We start from the raw sequence: 21,804 nt of genomic DNA, 5'->3' as shown, positions 1-21,804 counted from the left end.
TGCTTGCTTGCTTTTCCACACTGGTTCTTACTTGGGGATCCTTTTATAAATTTGTTTATAATAATATCATAAAAACATATTTAAGCTACTTTGTGTGTAAATTTGGGATCTTTTGATTTGAAGACAGCTTGACTCAAGATGTTCTAAACATCACACACATACATACCCTGTAGTGAGAAAAAAATATCCATTTATATGGTTCTATAAAAATCTCTAACTGCTTTGAGCTTTAATTTCTTGAATCAAAAGTGTATTGTCTTTGATGCTGAGCTTCTATCTAAATAAATGCTTTATTTACTTAAATGTGTGCTTTTCAAAAACTAGTAAGATTAAAACATTAGCAGGATCTTAACATGTAAAGGAACAGTCCTGTTGCTTCTTCCAGAAGATAATATGACTGGTTTGGAATTTTCCTGTAGTATAGTTTTTTGTCTAGTGTTGTAAGAATTAAAGGAATTTTAGGATCTTAAAGTAGGTTATTATTTGATGTTTTCTTGGAACATTTTACATTCTTGAAAATACACATGGCTAAATTAATTTTTGCCAACAATCCACATAACTTTAAGATAATGTAGAGTAGGACTTGATTCAGGTTAGTATCAAATAAGATCAGATTTTTAGTGCCATCAGTAGCTTTCAGCAAAGATGAGGTGTTGGTAAGATAGCATTAGTCTCTTGGAATCTCTTACGGAGATTTTCCAAAATTCAGCCATTTCTAGTGAATGCTCCATTCCACCCCCATCTGAGTCCTGCTACTCTGGGGAACTCCCTCAGCACACTCTTGGCTCTTAGAATTGCTAGCAGTGGGAGTAGTGCTGCTGGTGGAGCTGGCAGCTAAGCCCAGAGGTGGATTGATGCTTTTATTTCCTGATGTACAGGTACACACACTCATACCTACCCACACCTAGTTTGGGATAAGAAGAGGTTAGAATTAGTTAGGCTTGAAGTTCCATGCTTACATTTGCTGGCTCAAATTTCTGATTTTGGCATCACTTTGCCCATTAGGGAGACAATGACAGTTATAGAAGCATTGCCAAATAAAAAATTCCTCTGGAGTAACCTCTTGTTAGGAGTATTGTGTGTTTAGTTGTTGATTCGTCCCTTCCTCCTCTTAGTGGCAACTTGCAGTACTGGGAGGAAACAGTGGCTGGGAGCTTAATTTCCTCAGCAGAGCCAGATCAGCAGAAGTATTACTCCTTAGTTCGTAGTAGGTGGTTCCCTATGGGTCCAGTCATTTAAATGCAAACCTATATCTACAGAGCATTTCCTAATGCCGTCATTGTCCAGTGGTCCTTTATTTAGCTGAGTCTAACTCCCAACTAGAGAAAATTTCCTTTGCCAGACAGCAGTATGGTCAGCTAAACATGTGGATGCTACATTTGCTTTCATAAGTCAGTACTCTTCAGTAACATTAGTAGAAAAGAAGAGGACACAAAGTGAGAGTGTGTTAATAGGAAGTCCAGATACGCCTGCCACCTGAACTTTCTGAGACAGGTAATACTGTAGGACCTGAACTTTTAGCAGAGTGGTTATATATGAAGAAGTGGGTTCTGGGAGGGGTTAAACCACTTAGAATGACTTTACTTTAATAATGGCAAGAGTTTGCTTAGATATTGACCACTGCACATAGACATGAATATGGAAAGTTAAAAACAAAATCCACATATATTTGGCTGCAAGTATTCTGAAGATATATCTAATTAGTACATCCGTTAAACAAAAGAGATATTTTAGGCCAGGAGTGGTGGCTCACGCCTGTAATCCCAGCACTTTGGGAGGCCGAGGTGGGTGGATCACCTGAGGTCAGGAGTTCGAGACCAGCCTGGCCAACATGGTGAAACCCTGTCTCTGCTAAAAATACAAAAATTAGCTTGGCTTGTTGGTGGGCGCCTGTAGTCTTAGCTACTCGGGAGGCTGGGGGAGGAGAATTGCTTGAACCTGGAAGGTGGAGGTTACAGGGAGCTGAGATGGTGCCAGTGGATTCCAATCTGAGGGTGAAAGAACAAGATTCCATCTCAAAAAAGAAAAAAAAAAGTTATTTCTGATGCATTGATAGAAATTTTCTTTTTTCTTTTCTTTTCTTTTTTTTCTTTTTTTTCTTTTTTTTTGAGATGGGGTCTCAGCCTGTTGCCAGGCTGGAGTGCAGTGGTGTGATCTCCACTCACTGCAGCCTCCGCTTCCTGGGTTCAAGTGATTCTCCTGCCTCAGCCTCCCGAGTAGCTGGGACTACAGGCATGCGCCACGATGCCCAGCTAATTTTTATGTTTTTAGTAGAGACGAGGTTTCACCATGTTGGCCAGGATGGTCTCAATCTCTTAACCTTGTGATCCACCCGCCTCGGCCTCCCACAGTGCTGGGATTACAGGCATGAGCCACCGCATCTGGCCAGAAATTTTCTTGATCACTTCTGAGACACACAGAGTAATTATCTGTAATATAATTTAATAAATTATGTCAGTACATTAAAATATGCTTCATGTGGACTGGGAACGGTGGCTCATGCCTGTAATCCCAGCACTTTGGGAAGCCGAGGTGGAGGTATCACAAGGTCAGGAGATCAAGACCAGCCTGGCTAACATGGTGAAACCACATCTACTAAAAATACAAAAAATTAACTGGGCGTGGTGGCACGTACCTGTAGTCCCAGCTACTTGGGAGGCCGAGGCAGGAGAATCGCTTGAACCCGGGAGGTGGAGGTTGCAGTGAGCCGAGATCGTGCCACTGCATTCCAGCCTGGACAACAGAATGAGACTCCATCTCAAAAAAAAAAAAAAAAAAAAAAAAAAAAAAAAAAAAGACTTCATGTGGCATTATGAGAAGAAAATACCTTTACTGATAGTCATCTATGATTCCATTTGCTAGATTAAATGTGAAAGCATACTCTTACTGAATGTTATATATTCCGTATCAGTTTAGATAGCAGTTTATCTTCACATACGTACGTTTTAAGTTTACCTTTATTATAGTGCGTTTGTCTTTTGTTTTCATCAACCTAAATTATGTTGAATAAATGTTTCTGTTAGATTCTAAGTTGAACAATTATGTGAAATTCATTTTTCGTAATTGTTTTTTAACATATATCTTTGTTGGTGATTCATATGTGTGAGTGTAGCTGATTGCCTGACTATACGAACTTTCAACCAAAACCATTCTTTGCAGATGCTTTTACGGACTCTGCTATCAGTGCTAAAGTGAACGGCGAACACAAAGAGAAGGACCTGGAGCCCTGGGATGCAGGTGAACTCACAGCCAATGAGGAACTTGAGGCTTTGGAAAATGACGTAGTAAGTAAGATCTTTGTAATTAGTGCTAGACTCTGTGGTCAGTGTGGTATGCATATGACATCCTATCACTTGGTTGTAATTTAAGTGTGTTTTTGTTGTTGTTGTTATTGTAGTGAGTGTATTTAGAGCAGCAAGTTTGTTGTGTAACTAGAGACTTTCTCCCAAGCAGTATATAAAGAAAAATGTTTGTTATTTTACTTGTAGGGATTAAGCAGGAGTACTGTCTGTTCTTGTGGATGCTCATGAATTACTTCTTTGTGATAAAACTAAATAATAATAAGCAACTTAAGTTAAAATTAGAAATCATAGGAAATGCTGGTGTGTTTTGCTTTAACACCCTGCCAAATAAGGTAGCCTAAGGAAAGTGGTGTCTTAATTGTTGACTTCACCTAGAGATGAGGTTGAAGTAGGACATTTTAAGCTTCTTGTCTGAAGAAAAGGTTGTCATTATTAAGATAATTAGGTTACATTGGAATTAAAGCATTACATAAATTTCTTGGTCTTAAATTGGGATTGTTCTCAACAGAACTCTTATTTCTAAAATGCCTCTTGTCACGTACTAGTTTTGCTTCTCTCTTTAATGCATTATCTGTACTTGAAGTGCTTAGCTGGGTATGCTGGCACATGCTTGTAGTCCCAGCTACTTAGGAGGCTGAGGCAGGAGGATCACTTGAGCCCAGGATTTGGAGTCCAGCCTGAACGACATAATGAGACCCCTTCTCTTTTTTTTTTTTGAGACAGAGTCTTGCTCTGTCGCCCAGGCTGGAGTGCAGTGGCCGGATCTCAGCTCACTGCAAGCTCCGCCTTCCAGGTTTATGCCATTCTCCTGCCTCAGCCTCCGGAGTAGCTGGGACTACAGGCGCCCACCACCTCGCCCGGCTAGTTTTTTGTGTTTTTAGTAGAGACGGGGTTTCACCGTGTTAGTCAGGATGGTCTCGATCTCCTGACCTCGTGATCCACCCATCTCGGCCTCCCAAAGTGCTGGGATTACAGGCTTGAGCCACCGCGCACGGCCATGAGACCCCTTCTCTACAAAATAAAAATAAAAACAAATGTTTAATAAAGACTCTATCTTTAGGATAGAGAGCATAGAGATACAAAGCAGTCTTTTGCCAAAAATGAATGTTATGGTAGCAAAATTTGAGTAGAATGAAGAACCTTCCATTGAGTAGAAAGAGAATTTGTAACATATCTGTGTTTGATGTTTAAGGCATCAAACTTAATCAGCTTAATAATGACACTCTTCCTCAGACAAGAAGCCTAAAATGTCCTACTTTGACCTCAAGTCTAGTAATAAAACTGGACATACACAGGCAACATGTCATTAATTTTCAAACTTTAACGAATCATATATAACCAAATATAATGGTTCTCAAGTGTGTATATCACATCACCTGTATGAAAAATGTGAGGAAACAGAGACTTCTTTTACACTATTGGTGAGGTGGATAAATTGATAGAGGCTTTCTGGAGAGAATCTGGCAATGCTCATCAAAATTTAAAATGCACATACACTTTGTTCCAACAGTTCTACCTCTAGTAATTTATTTTTGCCCTCATATATCCATAAGACATGTAAATAATTATATGTGAGAATTTTTTTTTTTTTCCCTGCAGAGACGGGGTTTTACCATGTTGCCCAGGGTGATCTGGAACTCCTGGGCTCAGGTAATCCACCCACCTCAGCCTCCCAGAGTGCTGGGATTACAGGTGTAAGTCATGCCCGACCAGGATTAAATTAAATTAAATTAAATTAATTAATTAATTATTTTTTTTGCAGCATTATTTCTTTTGTTGTTGTTGTTGTTTTGAGAGATGGAGTCTTACTCTGTCACCCAGGCTGGAGTGCAGTGGTGTGATCTCAGCTCCCTGTAACCTCCGCCTCCTGGGTTCAAGTGATTTTCCTGCCTCAGCTTCCCAAGTAGCTGAGACTACAGGTGTGTGCCACCACACCCAGCTAATTTTTGTATTTTCAGTAGAGACGAGGTTTCACTATATGTTGGCCAGACTTGTCTTGAACTCCTGACCTCAGGTGATCTGCCTGCCTTGGCCTCCCAAAGTACTGAGATTATAGGTGTCAGCCACCATGCCAGGCCATAGCATTATTTCTAATAGTGAAAACTGGAAACATTCTAAGTGTCTATCAGTATACCATGAGTTAGATTTATGATGTTACCATTCAGTTGAAACACTACACATCTCCCAAAAAGAATGGTGTTCCAATAGGGAAAGATATCTAAGATTTATTGAAAGAAAAAGCATATTGCATATCATTTGGATCCTATTTGATTTTTTTTTTTGAGACAGAGTCTCGCTCTGTCACACTGCAACCTCCGCCTCCTGGGTTGAAGCGATTCTCCTGCCTCAGCCTCCTGAGTAACTGTCGCGATGCCTGGCTAATTTTTGTGTTTTTAGTGGAGATGGGGTTTCACCATGTTGGTTCAGGCTGGTCTTGAACTCCTGACCTCATGATCTGCCCGTCTCGGCTTCCCAGAGTGCTGCAATTACTGGCATGAGCCACCTCTCCTGGCCATGAATGTATTTTTTAAAAAGAGCTGTTCATATTCTTATTGCATAGAAGATGTCTGAAATTACACCCAATAAACTCTTTTTGAGACGGAGTCTCACTCTGTTGCCCAGGCTGGAGTGCAATGGCATGATCTCAGCTCACTGCAACCTCCGCCTCCCTTGTTCAAGCAATTCTCCTGCCTCAGCCTCCTGAGTAGCTGGGACTACAAGTTCCCGCCACCACGTCTGGCTAATTTTTGTATTTTTAGTAGAGACGGGGTTTCACTATGTTGGCCAGGCTGGTCCTGAACTCCTAATCTCAGGTGATCTGCCCACCTCGGCCTCCCAAAGTGCTGGGATTACAGTCGTGAGTCACTGCGCCCCACTGAAATTCTTTTTTTTTTTTTTTTTCTTTTGAGATGGAGTCTCGCTCTGTCACCCAGGCTTGAGTGCAGTGGCGCCATCTCAGCTCACTGCAAGCTCTGCCTCCTAGATTCACGCCATTCTCCTGCCTCAGCAGGAGTAGCTGGGACTATAGGTGCCCGCCACCACACCTGGCTAATTTTTTGTATTTTTAGTAGAGACGGGATTTCACCCTGTTAGCCAGGATGGTCTCGATCTCCTGACCTCGTGATCCGCCTGCCTTGGCCTCGGAAAGTTCTGGAATTGCAGGCGCGAGCCACGGCGCGAGCCACTGCGCCCAGCCGGAACTCTTAGTAGTAGGTATTTATGCACACTGGGATTGGAAGACATTTACTTTTTACTGGATGTCTTTCTGTGTTGTGTGCTTTTTTTTTATGTAGGGCATACATTACTTAAGTAATTTTAAAGCCTCCATAAGTAATTGTAATTTCCTGCCCATGTGTTTGGCAAAAGGAATTGTGTTGGTGGTAGACTTACATTATAGTCTTACTTGGAGTAGCACAGGAGGACCGAAGGTTAATAGGTGAACTTTGAGGCAAACCTTAGCATTGAGGTTGCCATCAGCATTGCTTGGTTGTTGTGTTCGTTCTTCTGGGATGGATTACAACCTTTACTGGACTTTATAGTTTTCACCAGTAAGGCTTTAAAAAAGGAGTTGAAACATTAGAGAAGTGATTTTCCAGACATTCATATTCACTGGTAAATAATCTTCCAGCCTGTGGCTCAACTGGTTGATTCTTTTACTTTTAAGAATGCAGCCTCAGCTGCTGTGCCTACGGAGTAGAATTCTTTTATTTCTTTATTTTCTTAATAAACTTGCTTGCCCCCGGCTCCCCGCCACCAAAAAAAGAAGGCAGCCTCCCTTTTGCAAATGGTAATTTCCTATAGTTTCCTCGTAGAATTGTGGAGTTACCTATGCTGAGGTTATAGGTTAGGGTATTGAGATCCAGAGTTGCCACTTCTGAGGTCTCACAACTGCTAATGGTAAAACCAGTTCTAAAGCCCAGTTCTTGTGACTTTGTCCAGTGATTGCCTGTTCACCGTTTCATGCTGCCTTCCCATTTGAGCATTCCCAGGAGGAAGGGGAGGTTGCCGGGGACCTAGTACCGTGGTCCCACCTTGGAATCGTTGAACATGGGAGAAAGCGTTGGCTTCTCCCTTTTTTCTCCCAAATATTGGAAATATTTTTGGCTATTAAAAAGCACCCCTTGTTCCATGTGGAATCCCTTGTTTAAAAGAAGTAAAATATGTACCTCCTGTCCTCCACAGACCTGAGGACCAGTGATCTCAAGAAGGTTACAGGTAAACGCAGATGTCTCTACTGAAAGGTGGCTTTTACAGGTTAGAGAAAAGAGAGAACCCTGATCTGAAGGCTATTTTATGAAGTGATTAAAATGTTCTAAACTTTAAAAATAACTGCTCAAATAATTGTGTTGTATAGTTATTTATCAACTGGAAGGGCTGGTAAGTATTTTTCTAAAACATTTTCAAGGAAATTTTTTCCTGTTTTCTAATTTGCTAATTTTGCTCAAGTAGCTTGTTAGATATTGTTAATATAGATGTTGGTTATAACTGAATGAAAGGGAGCAAATACTTTGTCATTTTGAAAAACAAGCTTCATTTTCTTTTAGTCTAATGGATGGGATCCCAATGATATGTTTCGATATAATGAAGAAAATTATGGTGTAGTGTCTACGTATGATAGCAGTTTATCTTCATATACGTAAGTTTAAAAAGTTTGTTTTTATTTTAGTGCATTTGTCTTTGATTTTCATCAACTTAATTTATGATGAATAAATGTTTCCATTAGTTTTTAAGTTAAACAATTACGTGAAATAATTTTTCTCTTATTACCACGTGTGATAAATTTCCATTAAAAAAAGGGAATAAATGTAGTTTGCCTATACCCTATTTTTATGCTCTAAACAAATTTTGGTTTTTTTTTTTTTTTTTTTTTCTTTTGAGACGGAATCTCACTCTGTTGCCAGGCTGGAGTGCAGTGGCACAATCTCAGCTCACTGCAACCTCTGCATCCCGAGTTCAAGCGATTCTCCTGCCTCAGCCTCCCGAGTAGATGGGACTACAGGCGTGCACCACCATGCCCAGCCAATTTCTGTATTTTTAGTAGAGACGGGGTTTCACCATGTTAGCCAGGATGGTCTCGATCTCTTGACCTCGTGATCCACCCACCTTGGCCTCCCAAAGTGCTGGGATTGCAGGTGTGAGCCACTGTGCCTGGCTGGTTTTGTCTTTTAAGTTGTTAAAAAACACAAAATTTGCAAGGGCAGAGATTATGATGAACAGTTGAACTAGTTTTTAAAATATGTTCCTCTGGAGAAAAAGTTACAGAAAAAAAGTTAGAATTTTGATTTATAAATAAACAGATCACTATAACTTTTAGTTTGTGTTTTTTTTTTTTTTTTTTAACCAGTATTCTAAACTCTAAACTTCCTTAGTAGTTGATTATGACAGATATATAAACTGTGGCTTTAAAGTACTCATTTTGCTTTTCTTTTCCTCATGTTTCAGGGTGCCCTTAGAAAGAGATAACTCAGAAGAATTTTTAAAACGGGAAGCAAGGGCAAACCAGTTAGCAGAAGAAATTGAGTCAAGTGCCCAGTACAAAGCTCGAGTGGCCCTGGAAAATGATGATAGGAGTGAGGAAGAAAAATACACAGCAGTTCAGAGAAATTCCAGTGAACGTGAGGGGCACAGCATAAACACTAGGTATTTAAAGGAAATCATGATGCAGTATTTTGGATACACAACTCAAGGTCTGTGTGAGACGGTGTATTGTTACTATATTTCCTCTTCCTTTAATATAGCTTAGGTAGAGAATTCAAGTAGAATTGGTTTAAGATCTGTTAGAGAGAAGGTTATGGTAATCTTGGAAAATATGCTTTTGAGAGTAAGCTCTGTGGTATATCACAGTGAGCAATCCAAGGTCTTGAAGAGCTTGTTAAAATAGTGGTATGGTAGAGGATACGTGTAACAATCACAGCAGTACAATATGATTTGCTTGGTTAAAGGCAAGTTCAAAGTACTAGGAACATACAGAATGAGGAGGAGCTAGCATAACCTATAGAGTCAGAGAAAACCTCACCGAGGAGGTGACATTTTGTGGTAAGATAATAGGGTTTTTGACATTCAGAGAGGAGTTGGGAGAAGAATTTCTCACCTGATGAAAAGCCATGTACAAGCATGGCTGTATGAGAAAATTTGGCCAGCTCAGGAAAGGGCTGGTTGTTGCGTGTGTCTGGAACACAGGATCTGTGTTGGGTGCAGCAGTGGCAGTTGATAGTAGGCACTGAGGTCATTGAAGGACTTGGCATGTCATGCTAAAGAGCACCCTGTTGGAAGGAGATGAGGTGAATAAACCCTGGGGCATTGAGGACTGGCTGAGATACAGAGAACAGTTAGTGCATTGAAATAGTTCAACTGTGAGAATTTGTTAACCACCTAGTTCAGGGATGAACATGAGGTTTATTTGATAACTAAGTGACTTAATGGATATACTGGTGAGAGAGAGAGGAACCATGGAGCAAGTTTGAGGGGAAAAACTATGACTCCATTTGTGCAGCTAATTGCATTTGTGGGACTTGTGGGTCTTTCATTTATTCATAAACATGTGTTGAGAAATACCTGCTACCTATCTGATAAACTAAGAGATGCATCCTCTCTTCAAGGCAGTCAGCTTAGAGTCTGGTGATTTGAATTGACATGTCCACTGACAGATGTTGACATTGTGAGACTGGTGGTTCAGTTTGAGGTTTCATCAGCATTGCCGATATTGGAGCCATGGAAAACCAAAGAACAGCCAGTGAAAGAAGATATCTCAGAGAAAATAAAATTGAGAAAGTGAAGGACAAAAAATGTTGAAGATAGACCAAGATTGATAGAATCAGCCACAGAGAGGTCAAGTCGGATGAGAATGAGCACACATCTGTTAAACTTCGTGCTTAGGAGCAGAATCTAAGCGAAGGGACAGGCCAAAGGTTAGAACTCAGGATAAGATGGAAGAACAGAGCATCTGGGAGTGAGGCAGTTTGGTTTAGTGTAGAACCTTTTTGTAACAAGCATTCCCTTCTGTCAAGATGACTTTTAGATATGTTTCATTGACTTGGTACCTTTTGGAATAAAATGATTTAGAGAATCTCTCATTTTCAGGGAAAATAAATATATTCCTCCTGGACAAAGAAATAGAGAAGTCATATCCTGGGGAAGTGGGAGACAGAATTCACCGCGTATGGGCCAGCCTGGATCGGGCTCCATGCCATCAAGATCCACTTCTCACACTTCAGATTTCAACCCGAATTCTGGTTCAGACCAAAGAGTAGTTAATGGAGGCAAGTATTTTGACCAGACTTGTTGATATCATTGATCAAATAGTTTTCTAAATACTTAAAATAGTTTGCATAACTGATAAGAATGTGCACTTTAATGATTTGGGGAGTAGTTTTTCACTTCAGCATTACTTAAAATTGGCTTTTGTGGATATCAAATTAGTAAAACATTGTGTACGTCATTGGCATATACATTATTTAGCATGATGAAATATTCATGATAAAGTGCTACATTTAACCCAAGACAATCACTTGGCCAAAAACACTCCACATATAAAGAAATTGGAAACTTTGAGTAGGTTCTCAATTTTAAAAACACTGGATGATAAAATTATTTAGACATAGTTTATATGGAAAATTCTAACCTATGTGCAACACTGTGGTTAATATAGATTAATTCTCATTATTTGTTTCTATATTATGCTTACTTCAAGAAAGGATCTGAGGTAGCTTTTATAATATAAGACATGATCAAGACTCATGTGAAGAAAGTAATTAAAGAAATGAGCTTAAAAAACAACAAAAACAACCCTTAGTCTAAGGGTGGATGTTACAGTTTAGCAACCTAAGTAAAAGAAACCTGAATCATTAGTAGGAAGACATTTTTTACTCTACCTCTAAATCTAGGTTGAATATATCTTGTAGGTTGTGGATCTTTTCCATAAATCAGGGATACTGAACAACAGTTCTGTGGATAGTATGGGAATAGTAATAGCAATAGTATGTTACTAACTTTGGGAAAAGAGTGGTCATTCAATTTTAGCTATTTAAATTTGGAAAGTTAGAAAGATGAAAATAGAGAACACTCAGTTTCCAATTTCATTTGTTTTCGTTGAGTCTTTTCTCCAGAATTCCTCTCCAAATGGACACTCTTGAGTATTTTCAGTACTTAATATTGAGGGTGAAATTTCTTTGCTCACTGAGGAAAGATTTTAGTTGTTTATAAACAGAATTTTAAAGCTAAAAAACCTGAAGGGGGCTGAAAAATGTATGATACTCAAGTGTGTGGAACCCTATGGAGAGGAGACCTGGACTGTTTGATAAGATTAAGGTAAGTGATATGTAATGTTAAATACCATGTGTATCTTTACCTAGGCATATCCATCAATATAAATTTATTTGGTGATGACTGCTTTTTAGTTGCAGTATTTATTAAGCAGTCGCTTAGATAACTGTGTAAATTATTTAGAAAGTCTCCCTTTTTCTAGTTTAATGAGGTCAAGACTTTTTTTTTTGAAAGAGCAATGAATATTATCATTTGATACTCCCGTGACTCTAGAAGAGTAATGTTTTATTTCTACTTAAATGGGACTTGCTTAATGAGATTTCAAACTGAATTTTAGGTTCAAGTGTAAACCTGATGAAAATCATAGATAATTGTAAGGAACCAGCATTTCTAATTGGATATAATAGCTACTGCTTATTTTCATTATGCCTCAGAGTTAAAACTAATACAGTAAATAATCTTATTCCTGAGTAGGAATTATTGTGATTTATTATGTGAAATTATCTAGTGTATGTTATTCCTTTAAACAACTGATTACTGAGAAACAGTTATAGAAGCAGGATTAATAGGCAAAGTCTTAACTGTCTTCTTTAATAGTGTGTGTAGATCCTAATTAACCCTTTGGGAACGTGTATTCATTTAAACAGACTTAATCTTAAGGAGGTTAAAGTAAAATGTGAATTTATGTCTGTTAAGTTATGCTAAAACTTATCACAAATCAAATGACTGTCCTCAAAGGGTTAAAATGTACAAGAAATCATTTTTGTCATTTTACTTTTTTTTCTGTTTACTTTTTTCCCTCATTTTTTTCTTTAGTTTTTATACTTTCCTTCATATCATTTGTTCTGTCAGGTGTTCCCTGGCCATCGCCTTGCCCATCTCCTTCCTCTCGCCCACCTTCTCGCTACCAGTCAGGTCCCAACTCTCTTCCACCTCGGGCAGCCACCCCTACACGGCCGCCCTCCAGGCCCCCCTCGCGGCCATCCAGACCCCCGTCTCACCCCTCTGCTCATGGTTCTCCAGCTCCTGTCTCTACTATGCCTAAACGCATGTCTTCAGAAGGTACAATACCACAATTTGTTCATGTTTTTGTTTGTCTTTGTTTAACTCCTATGTGAGTTTATAATTACAAAATAGTTTCCTCTTCATTATTTAATAACCTACAATTTCTGTGTTTTAACTTTAGTTTATTAAAACTATTTCTATTAACCTTTTGTTCATTAGAGAGAAATTTGATAAATGTTGTGTGAAGCTATAAACTCTCCTGAATTGTTGTTTAAAAAGGGGGTTTATCTCTGCCTGATAATTATGCTTCTTTACAGCCCCAGAAAGCTCTGCCCCACAGCCTTCCCCCTCCTTATTTGCACTGTATACAGGAGTTAAACAAATGAACTTTCTTCAACCAGTCTTGAACTTTGGTTCATTTTACGGCTCTTTGGTCAAGGTCCTAGTGAACCTTCCTATTGGCCATAAGCAGGAATGGTATTTCTGGGTCATTTTTGAGAGTGACAGCCCATATAGCTGCCTTTGCGTGTCTGCCCTTCGATTAAAGTAGTTTGATTTTTAGAATGCCAGAAGAATTCTAAATTTAACTGAGTAATTTTTTTAAAGTTAGCTTTGCAATCTTACATAGTGAAAGGCTGCTTTAATCTGGGGGAAGTCCTTGATCTGAGATAAAATTATTAATAAAAATGACATGAATTTGAATATTTAGCTATTTTTTTCTCATCAAAAATAAGAATAAAATCTTGTAATTCTTATTCAGTATTTGGTGCTTAATCCATCATTGCCACATATCGAATACATGGATATGTTGTAGAAAGGTAACATTCTAATTTTAGTGCCACCCATATATATATTAAAAACCTGTTTTCTGAATCATAATGTCCTTTTGATATTAGTTCTGAATATTTATGTTAAAATTTTAATCTGATTTGTTCATTAAAGTTAGTTAATATTGATCATGTTGGGACTAATAAAGTTTTCTGCACAAAATGTGTTTCTCCTGCTTCCTTGGAGAAAACTATATTGGCTACTTTTAAATAAATTGTTACCATCTAAGCAGGCAGGTCATGTGACCTTGAAGCATCTAACCTTGAAGAGCAAGTTCCACTGATTTTCAAGGTGACTTCTTTGCTCAAAAGGGCCTTAATAGTGGTCACTGAATGCAAAGTTCTGTTGATATTTTTCTTGAGGTCCATTATTTGAATAAGTGATGTTTATTTAATGAGAATATACTAAATAAGACATGATCATTAATGACTGTGAATATCTTTATTACATTAAGATATAAGGACTGCTGATAGACTATAACTATTCACATAGAAATATACCTTCTGTGTCATTCAGAGATGAATATTTCCATTTGAAAATTATAGTGCATAACATTAGCATTCTTCTAAAGATCATGTTCTTGTTTAAATTCCTGTTGGGAGCCAGGCATGGTAGCTCACGCCTGTAATCTCAGCACTTTGGGAGGCTGAGGCAGGCAGATCACTTGAGGTCAGGAGTTTGAGACCCGCCTGGCCAACGTGGTGAAACCTCGTCTTTACTAAAAATACCCAGCTACTTGGGAGGCTGAGGCAGGAGAATCACTTGAACCTGGGAGGCAGAGGTTGCAGTGAGTTGAGATCGCACCATTGCACTCCAGTCTGGGTGACAGAGAGAGACTCTGTCTTAAAAAATAATAATAAAAAAAAATAATTCTTTTGGGAACACACATTAATTTGAAGTTCTAAAGAGTTTGGCAGCAGGGTGAGAGAGTGAGGAGATTTGGCTTTGACATTAGGAAAGTTTTCGCTTGGTGTTAACACCAGTAGACTTATCTGATGAGGGCCATTCTGTCCACTCTTCTTAGCTAATAGATTGGTCTAATGCACAGTAGGCTGATTTAGAAAGAGTAGTCACTAGTGGCATGGCAGAATCAATAATGCAGAATTTTGACAATTCATGTAGTGCTGATTTCTTCCCCAAATGTCAGTTATATTGGTCATCTGTTAATAGACTAATACAAGTCATCTCCTTAATAGAATTTTCATCTCACAGCCTGCTAAAGCCTAAGAAACTGCTTACAGGTTACTGTTACTGCTTACTGTTTTAAGCCGAGTTTTAAAATTGATGATCATGATAGAAGAGATAAATAACCTAAAATTTTAGAGAAATTTAAGAAGGGTATTACATATATTTTAGTAGTATCGAGTGTATAGGGATTAATAGTCTTCTCTTTAAATTTTTTTTTCCTAATTTTAGAAGTAATGTAGAAAATTCGGGGTGTGGAAAGGTAAAATATATGGAAAGTTAAAAATATTTTATCATGTCATAATTTCTAGTAACCTATTTCTTTACAGATAAGACATAGTTGAAACAGATTGCTACAGTTATTTTAAGAGTTGACATCTTATTGTTGATTTCTTACCACCAACTTCATCCCTCCCTTTCTTTAAAAATAAAGGGAAATAATAAAATTTATTTACGAAACTTTATGGCATTCCACAAAATAATTCTGAAAGAATTAGTATGGCCAAAAAATATGTACAGTGTTGTTGTTGTTGTTGTTTTTTTTTTTCCTATTTTTAACCAAGGAAAAACTGTAGAGTGAGTGAGTGTGTGTGTGTGTGCATGTGTGTGGGGATGGGTGTATTTAGCAGAAAAGTAGTACTGATGAACATCATGGCATTTATGTGATGTTCACTGTTTCTTCTTTAGGGCCTCCAAGGATGTCCCCAAAGGCCCAGCGACATCCTCGAAATCACAGAGTTTCTGCTGGGAGGGGTTCCATATCCAGTGGCCTAGAGTTTGTATCCCACAACCCACCCAGTGAAGCAGCTACTCCTCCAGTAGCAAGGACCAGTCCCTCGGGGGGAACGTGGTCATCAGTGGTCAGTGGGGGTAGGTAACACTTGGGCATAATGACGGTACTCATTTTGTCATTACACTAGATGTAAAGAGGGCTGAGCTACAACTCTGTTTGAGGAAGTGTAAGTATATATATATTAAAAATAGTAGAATCACCAGTAATTGGGAAGCCCATATTTTTATTCTGGGCTCTACTACTTGTTCACCATGTATTAAAGCAAGTCAAACACTCATTCTGAAGTTGAGATTTCTCAGTGAGTAAAGTGTTAATTTTTGCCTAGTCTACATTATGGGGTTGTGAAGAGATTCCTGTAAGGTTCATAAATACGGATATATTATAAAACTATAAAGTTTTGTGAAGTACCTCTCAAATACGAGGCAAACACAGTATGTAACACTGTTTGTAGGGATCATATTTCCTTTTTAGCTGCTTTGTTTATCATTACATTCTGTAAACATTTATTTTTGGCTTACATTGTAGTGTGTTTCTATAGCATCTGTATAGGGCACTAATTCCCAACTATATTTCCATTATAAGGAATATGAAATACAAATGAAGCGTCCAAGTTTTATCTGTGATTAGCATAAGGAATATGCTGACACCAGCTATAAAAGTATAAAAATTAGGCTGGGCGCGGTGGCTCACGCCTGTAATCCCAGCACTTTGGGAGGCTGAGGCGGGCGGATCACAAGGTCAGGAGATGGAGACCATCCTGGCTAACACGGTGAAACCCTGTCTCTACTAAAAGTACAAAAAAAATTAGCCAGGCGTGGTGGCAGGTGCCTGTAGTCCCAGCCACTCTGGAGGCTGAGGCAGGAGAATGGCGTGAACTTGGAAAGCGGAGCTTGCAGTGAGCCGAGATCGCACCACTGCACTCCAGCCTAGACGACAGAGTAAGACTCCATCTCAAAAAAAATATATATATATAAAAATTAGACGTTGACATGATTTTACAATAAGGCTGACTGCTTTTGCTACTTTGCCAATCAATCCTTAGTGCTTTGTTCCCATAACTGTGGTGAGCAAGAGCTTAAAAAAAAACAAAAAAACAAAAAAAAACTTAGTCTATTTAATCAGTCCGTAGAACCTTTAAAAGAAACAAGATCGGCCAGGTGTGGTGGTTCATGCCTGTAATCCCAGCGCTTTGGGAGGCTGAGGTGGGTGGATCACTTGAGGTCAGGAGTTCGAGACCGGCCTGACCAACATGGTGAAACCCCATCTCTACTAAAAATACAAAATTAGCCAAGTGTGGTGGCTACTCGGGAAGCTGAGGCAGGAGAATCGTTTGAACCCAGGAGGTGGAGGTTGCAGTGAGCCAGCATCGCACCATTGCACTCCAGTCTGGGTGACAAGAGGGAAACTCCATCTCAAAAAAAAAGAAAAAAGAAGCAAGATCTTCAAGCTTAAGGAAAACAAAAACAAAACAAAACCCAACTGTTAAATCTGTTTAGTTGATATACATTTCTGCTCAGCTTCATGTGATGTACATTCATGTAATTGTACCATAAATTCGTTTGTACTCTTTATTTTCTTCTTTGGTCTTCAGTTATCTTAAGACTACCAAGAAAACAAAAATTTTAAAAATCTTCAGCCAGCCAGGCGCAGTGGTTCATGCCTGTAATACCAGCACTTTGGGAGACTGAGGTGGGCGAATCACAAGGTCGGGAGTTCAAAACCAGCCTGGCCAACATGGTGAAATGCCGTCTCTACTAAAAATACAAAAATTAGCTGGGCATTGTGGTATGTTCTTGTAATCCCAGCTACTTGGGAGACTGAGGCAGGAGAATTGCTCGAACCAGGACCCAGGAGGGGGAGGTTGCGGTGAGTGGAGATTGTGCCACTGCACTCCAGTCTGGGCTACAGAGTGAGACTCCATTTCAAAAAAAAAAAAAATCTGCTTCACTATTCCATTAATCTTTTGACATTACTTAGATGGTCTGGAAATGAATTTTGAGAATAACATGATTAGAAGTGAGAGAGTATAAGCATAGTTTTGGAGATACACTCAGAATAGCATTATAGATTTGCTGTTTTTACTAATCGGAAAAATGGCAGTTGTTGAATAATAGTTTTCTTCCGTGACGCTTGTGACTTACAAAAAAAAAAACACTAAAATGAAGTAATCAAACCATTTTCTCTAAAGCTTTGAATCTGATCTCTGCAGATAGGTTTATAATGGTATATGAAACCTATTCCAAGATACATACTTGGAAGTCGTATGAGATACAAACCCTGTTTTTATTATCTTCCCCTTTTGACTAACTTGGGTCTCAAGTTTCCTTGATTACTGCACAGTGAACCTTGATGTTGCTATAAAGAATGTATAGAGCTAGGCGTGGTGGCTCATGCCTGTAATCCCAGCACTCTGAGAGGCCAAGGTAAGCAGATCACCTGAGGTCAGGAGTTTGAGACCAGCCTGGCCAGCATGATGAAATTCCATCTTTACTAAAAATACAAATAGCTGGATGTGGTGGCGAGTACCTGTAATCCCAGCTACGCCAGAGGCTGAGGCAGGGGAAGCACTTGATACATTTAGTTAGGAGAGAAAATCATACGTATTAGTAATTGTTGTTTTTCTTCAGATACTTGTGGTTTTGATTGCCAGCAAATTCCTAACATTTTGGAAAAGAAAACAGTAATGGGATAAAGGGAAAGGGTTAGAGAGGACTGTTTTACCTAGGTCTTAAGAGAAGCCTCTTTGAGGAAGTAACATTTGAACTGAGAATGTAATAAATAAATTTTCCCTTTCTTCTAGTTCCAAGATTATCCCCTAAAACTCATAGACCCAGGTCTCCTAGACAGAACAGTATTGGAAATACCCCCAGTGGGCCAGTTCTTGCTTCTCCCCAAGCTGGTATTATTCCAACTGAAGCTGTTGCCATGCCTATTCCAGCTGCATCTCCTACGCCTGCTAGTCCTGCATCGAACAGAGCTGTTACCCCTTCTAGTGAGGGTATGTAACAAAAGGCTTCTAGATCCGTAATCTCAGCTGTGAAATTGAATGTTAGAGGGTAACATATGAAAAAATTCTAGCTTATTTTTATTCATAGACAAGTATTTTTAATGCACATTTAAAAGTTTATGTAAATTTTGATGTTGTTTAATACTACTAATTTAATATAATGTCTGTGTTAGAAAGGTTAACATTCCTGGGTGTCAAATACCTACGTAAATAAAATTATTGGTGTTTCATATGACATCTGCAAAGGAAAAAAGCCTCTGTTTAAAATGAAAGCATTCTTTTCCAAAAACATAGAAAATCAAAATTATTGTTCAGTGTTTTCTTGTTTTACTTTTCTAACTTCTAACTCTGAATTTTTTTTTTTTTAAAATTGTTTTCTAGCTAAAGATTCCAGGCTTCAAGATCAAAGGCAGAACTCTCCTGCAGGGAATAAAGAAAATATTAAGCCCAATGAAACATCACCTAGCTTCTCAAAAGCTGAAAACAAAGGTTAGAGTTTAAAGAGTCATTAGGCTTAACTGTAGAAATAGGAAGGAGTATGTCTAATTTCATGCCCATACAGAATATTTTCGTTCAACATTTTTTCTTACTATTGTGATAGATAAATGTATTGCTTGACAAATTCAAAACTCCAAATTTAATATTTGAAATTATTTTTTGATCTTATATCTTATTCTAATTTCTATCATCTCATACTAAAAGGAATGCAATGTTAAAGTTTAAAAATAAACCTGTGTCTAACAGTTCTTAATTTTACAGGTATATCACCAATTGTTTCTGAACATAGAAAACAGATTGATGATTTAAAGAAATTTAAGAATGATTTTAGGGTAAGTGTTGTACTGACTGATTAATTTGAGTTTTAAAAAATAAACATTACTAAAGATTTATCATCTATATATAGAAATGCATTATGTATACAATCAGAAACATCAAACCATATATGTAGAAAGCAGAACATTCTTAAAGTGGTCTTTGCCTATCCTTTAAGTGGGATAACTAAAATCATGAGATTTGGTAACCAATTTGTAGGGATCAAATGAGAGTATAGCCCTGACATTTGAAACCACCATAGCACAGCTTAGTATTTGATGGTCATTTGATTACTTGGTTAATGAAGCTAGATATTAGTAGAGCAAGGCCAAGTCATTAATAATCTAGTGTGGCAATTGGAAGATGTACTGGACTCTGGTGTTCTGAGGTAGTTGGAGATTTGTACTTTGTACACAAATATATTATGTCAAAATCTTTCTGTAACATTATTTCTCTATCTTAGGACAGGCTTTGCTTGCCATCTCTCCTTGATTGTCATTTCATTCTTTTGCACATTATATACTATAATACACTATAGATATCAAGGTAGATTTTGAGACCAACCAAGAAATCTTCTGGAAAGTTAACTTCTTAGAGAGGTAAATCTAAATACCAGCCTTTTAAAGAAAGAAGCTGAATTAAAGGATGAGTGAATCAAAGGCATAGGCAGCCTTTCCTCAGTCTGTGTTTTAGCTTTCTAAATGTTAATAATAACTTCATTCTTGATTTATTGGTAACATTCAAAATACTACTTATTATTTCATACTTTAGCACATGTATGTATTCAGCTTTAATGCTATTAACAGTTGTTGACTTAAATTTTAATTTGTTGGCTGGGCATGGTGGCTCACGCCTGTAATCCCAGCACTTTGGGAGGCCGAGGTAGGCCAGATCACCTAAGGTCAGGAGTTCGAGACCAGCCTGGCCAACGTGGTGAAACCCTGTCTCGACCAAAAATAGAAAAATTAGCTTGGCATGGTGTCGGGCGCCTGTAATCCCAGCTACTCAGGAGGCTGAGGCAGGAGAATCACTTGAACCCAGGAGACAGAGGTTGCGATGAGCCGAGATCATGCCACTCCACTCCATCCTGGGCGACAGCAAGACTTCGTCTCAAAAAAAAAAAAAAAGGTGTTTCAATTTGTTAAACAATAGTTAACACATACACATGATACAAAGAATGTTGAATATGATCATGTGCCCACTACCCAGCTTAGTAAGTTAAGCATTCTAACACAGATAAACTCCTGTTATGTATTTGCCGCTCCTCAACTGCTTCCCTCTCTTCCCTTCCAAAAGGAGGGGTTTCTTTTCTGTGCAGTTGTTTATATTTACACTGCATATGAATATATCTGTGAGCAATAGATGATATTTTTGCATAATCTTAAATTTGCTATAAATGATGTCTTGCTGTAGGTATTCTTCCCCATTTGAGTTTTTTCCTCAGCATTATTTTTTTTAACATCATTCAGCCCCCTCTTATACTACACTTGGATTGAATTTAATATCTCATGAAGAAAAAACATTTTTACTTTGAAGCATGTGAATTAGCATGTTTTTGTAACAGCTTTATTGAGATATAATTTACATATATAAATCAACCATTTAAAGTATATAAATCAGTGGTTTTTAATATATTCATAATTATATTGTACAACCATCTCCTCAGTTGATTTTAAAACATACTCTTCACCGCCAAAAGAAACCCCATGCCCAGTTTAGCAGTTGTTCCACACTGGCCTCCAGCCCTTCTCTTTCCCTTACTCCCATCCCTGAGTAACCATTAATCTACTTTCTGTCTCTATGGATGGGCTTATTTGGGACAAATTTCCATTTCATACAAATGAAATAATAAAATATATGGTTTTTACGACTGGCTTCTTTCACTTAGGGTAGTGTTATAAAGGTTCATCCATGTAGGAGCATGTTTTAGTATTTCATTTCTTTTTTTTACTAACATTCCATGATATGGATAATACCACATTTTGTTCATCCATTCATCAGTTTGTAGCTATTTGTGGTGGTCTCACTATTTGACTATTCTGAATAACGCTGCCACGAACATGAGTGTGTGGTTTTTTTCTCGTCCTATGTTTTCATTTCTTTTGTGTACCTACCTAGGAGTTGAATTGCTGGGTCATATGGCAACTGTGTTTAACCTTTTGAGGAACTACCAACCTATTTGCCGAGACATCTGCACTATTTTACATTCCCACCAGCAGGGTATGAGGGTTTCTGTTTCTCCACATCCTTGCTAACACTTATTGTCATGTCTTTTTTGATTATAGTGATCCTTGTGGGTGTGAAGTGTTACCTCATTGTGGCTTTAATGTGCAGTTCTTTCATGGCTAATGATGTTGAACATCTTTTGTGTTTATTGGCCATTTATATATCTTCTTTGGATTGCTGTCTGTTCAAATCTTTAGCCCATTTTAAAAATTGAGTTGTCTTTTTATTATTAGGTTGTAGGAGTTCTTTATATATTCTGTGTACAAGTCCCTGTTAGATACATGGTTTGCAAATGTTTTCTCCTATTCTGTTGGTTGTCTTTTTACTTTTTCATCCCTTGAAGCACAAAAATTTTTAATTTTGATGAAGTCCAATTTATCTGA

General features: G+C 38.2%; 1 protein-coding gene across 12 annotated transcripts in view; it reads left to right on the top strand.

Annotated features, from left to right (window-relative positions):
• The window catches only part of ATXN2 (ataxin 2), a 155,187-nt gene that overhangs the window by 75,045 nt on the left and 58,338 nt on the right, over positions 1–21,804 (top strand). For 10 of the 12 annotated variants that reach the window (XM_037996521.2, XM_008004729.3, XM_008004734.3 and 7 more), the window contains 9 exons: positions 3,160–3,284; positions 7,847–7,938; positions 8,745–8,942; positions 10,383–10,561; positions 12,417–12,626; positions 15,270–15,452; positions 18,176–18,373; positions 18,764–18,871; positions 19,142–19,212. In XM_037996521.2, the coding sequence (XP_037852449.2) occupies positions 3,160–3,284; positions 7,847–7,938; positions 8,745–8,942; positions 10,383–10,561; positions 12,417–12,626; positions 15,270–15,452; positions 18,176–18,373; positions 18,764–18,871; positions 19,142–19,212 (1,364 nt within the window). The remainder of the gene's footprint in view (positions 1–3,159; positions 3,285–7,846; positions 7,939–8,744; positions 8,943–10,382; positions 10,562–12,416; positions 12,627–15,269; positions 15,453–18,175; positions 18,374–18,763; positions 18,872–19,141; positions 19,213–21,804) is intronic. The other 2 variants (XM_037996519.2, XM_008004736.3) reach the window with 2 other exon arrangements.

Source organism: Chlorocebus sabaeus, chromosome 11, assembly GCF_047675955.1.
Source record: "Chlorocebus sabaeus isolate Y175 chromosome 11, mChlSab1.0.hap1, whole genome shotgun sequence".
Classification (NCBI taxonomy): domain Eukaryota; kingdom Metazoa; phylum Chordata; class Mammalia; order Primates; family Cercopithecidae; genus Chlorocebus; species Chlorocebus sabaeus.
This window is presented reverse-complemented; position numbering and strand designations above follow the sequence as displayed.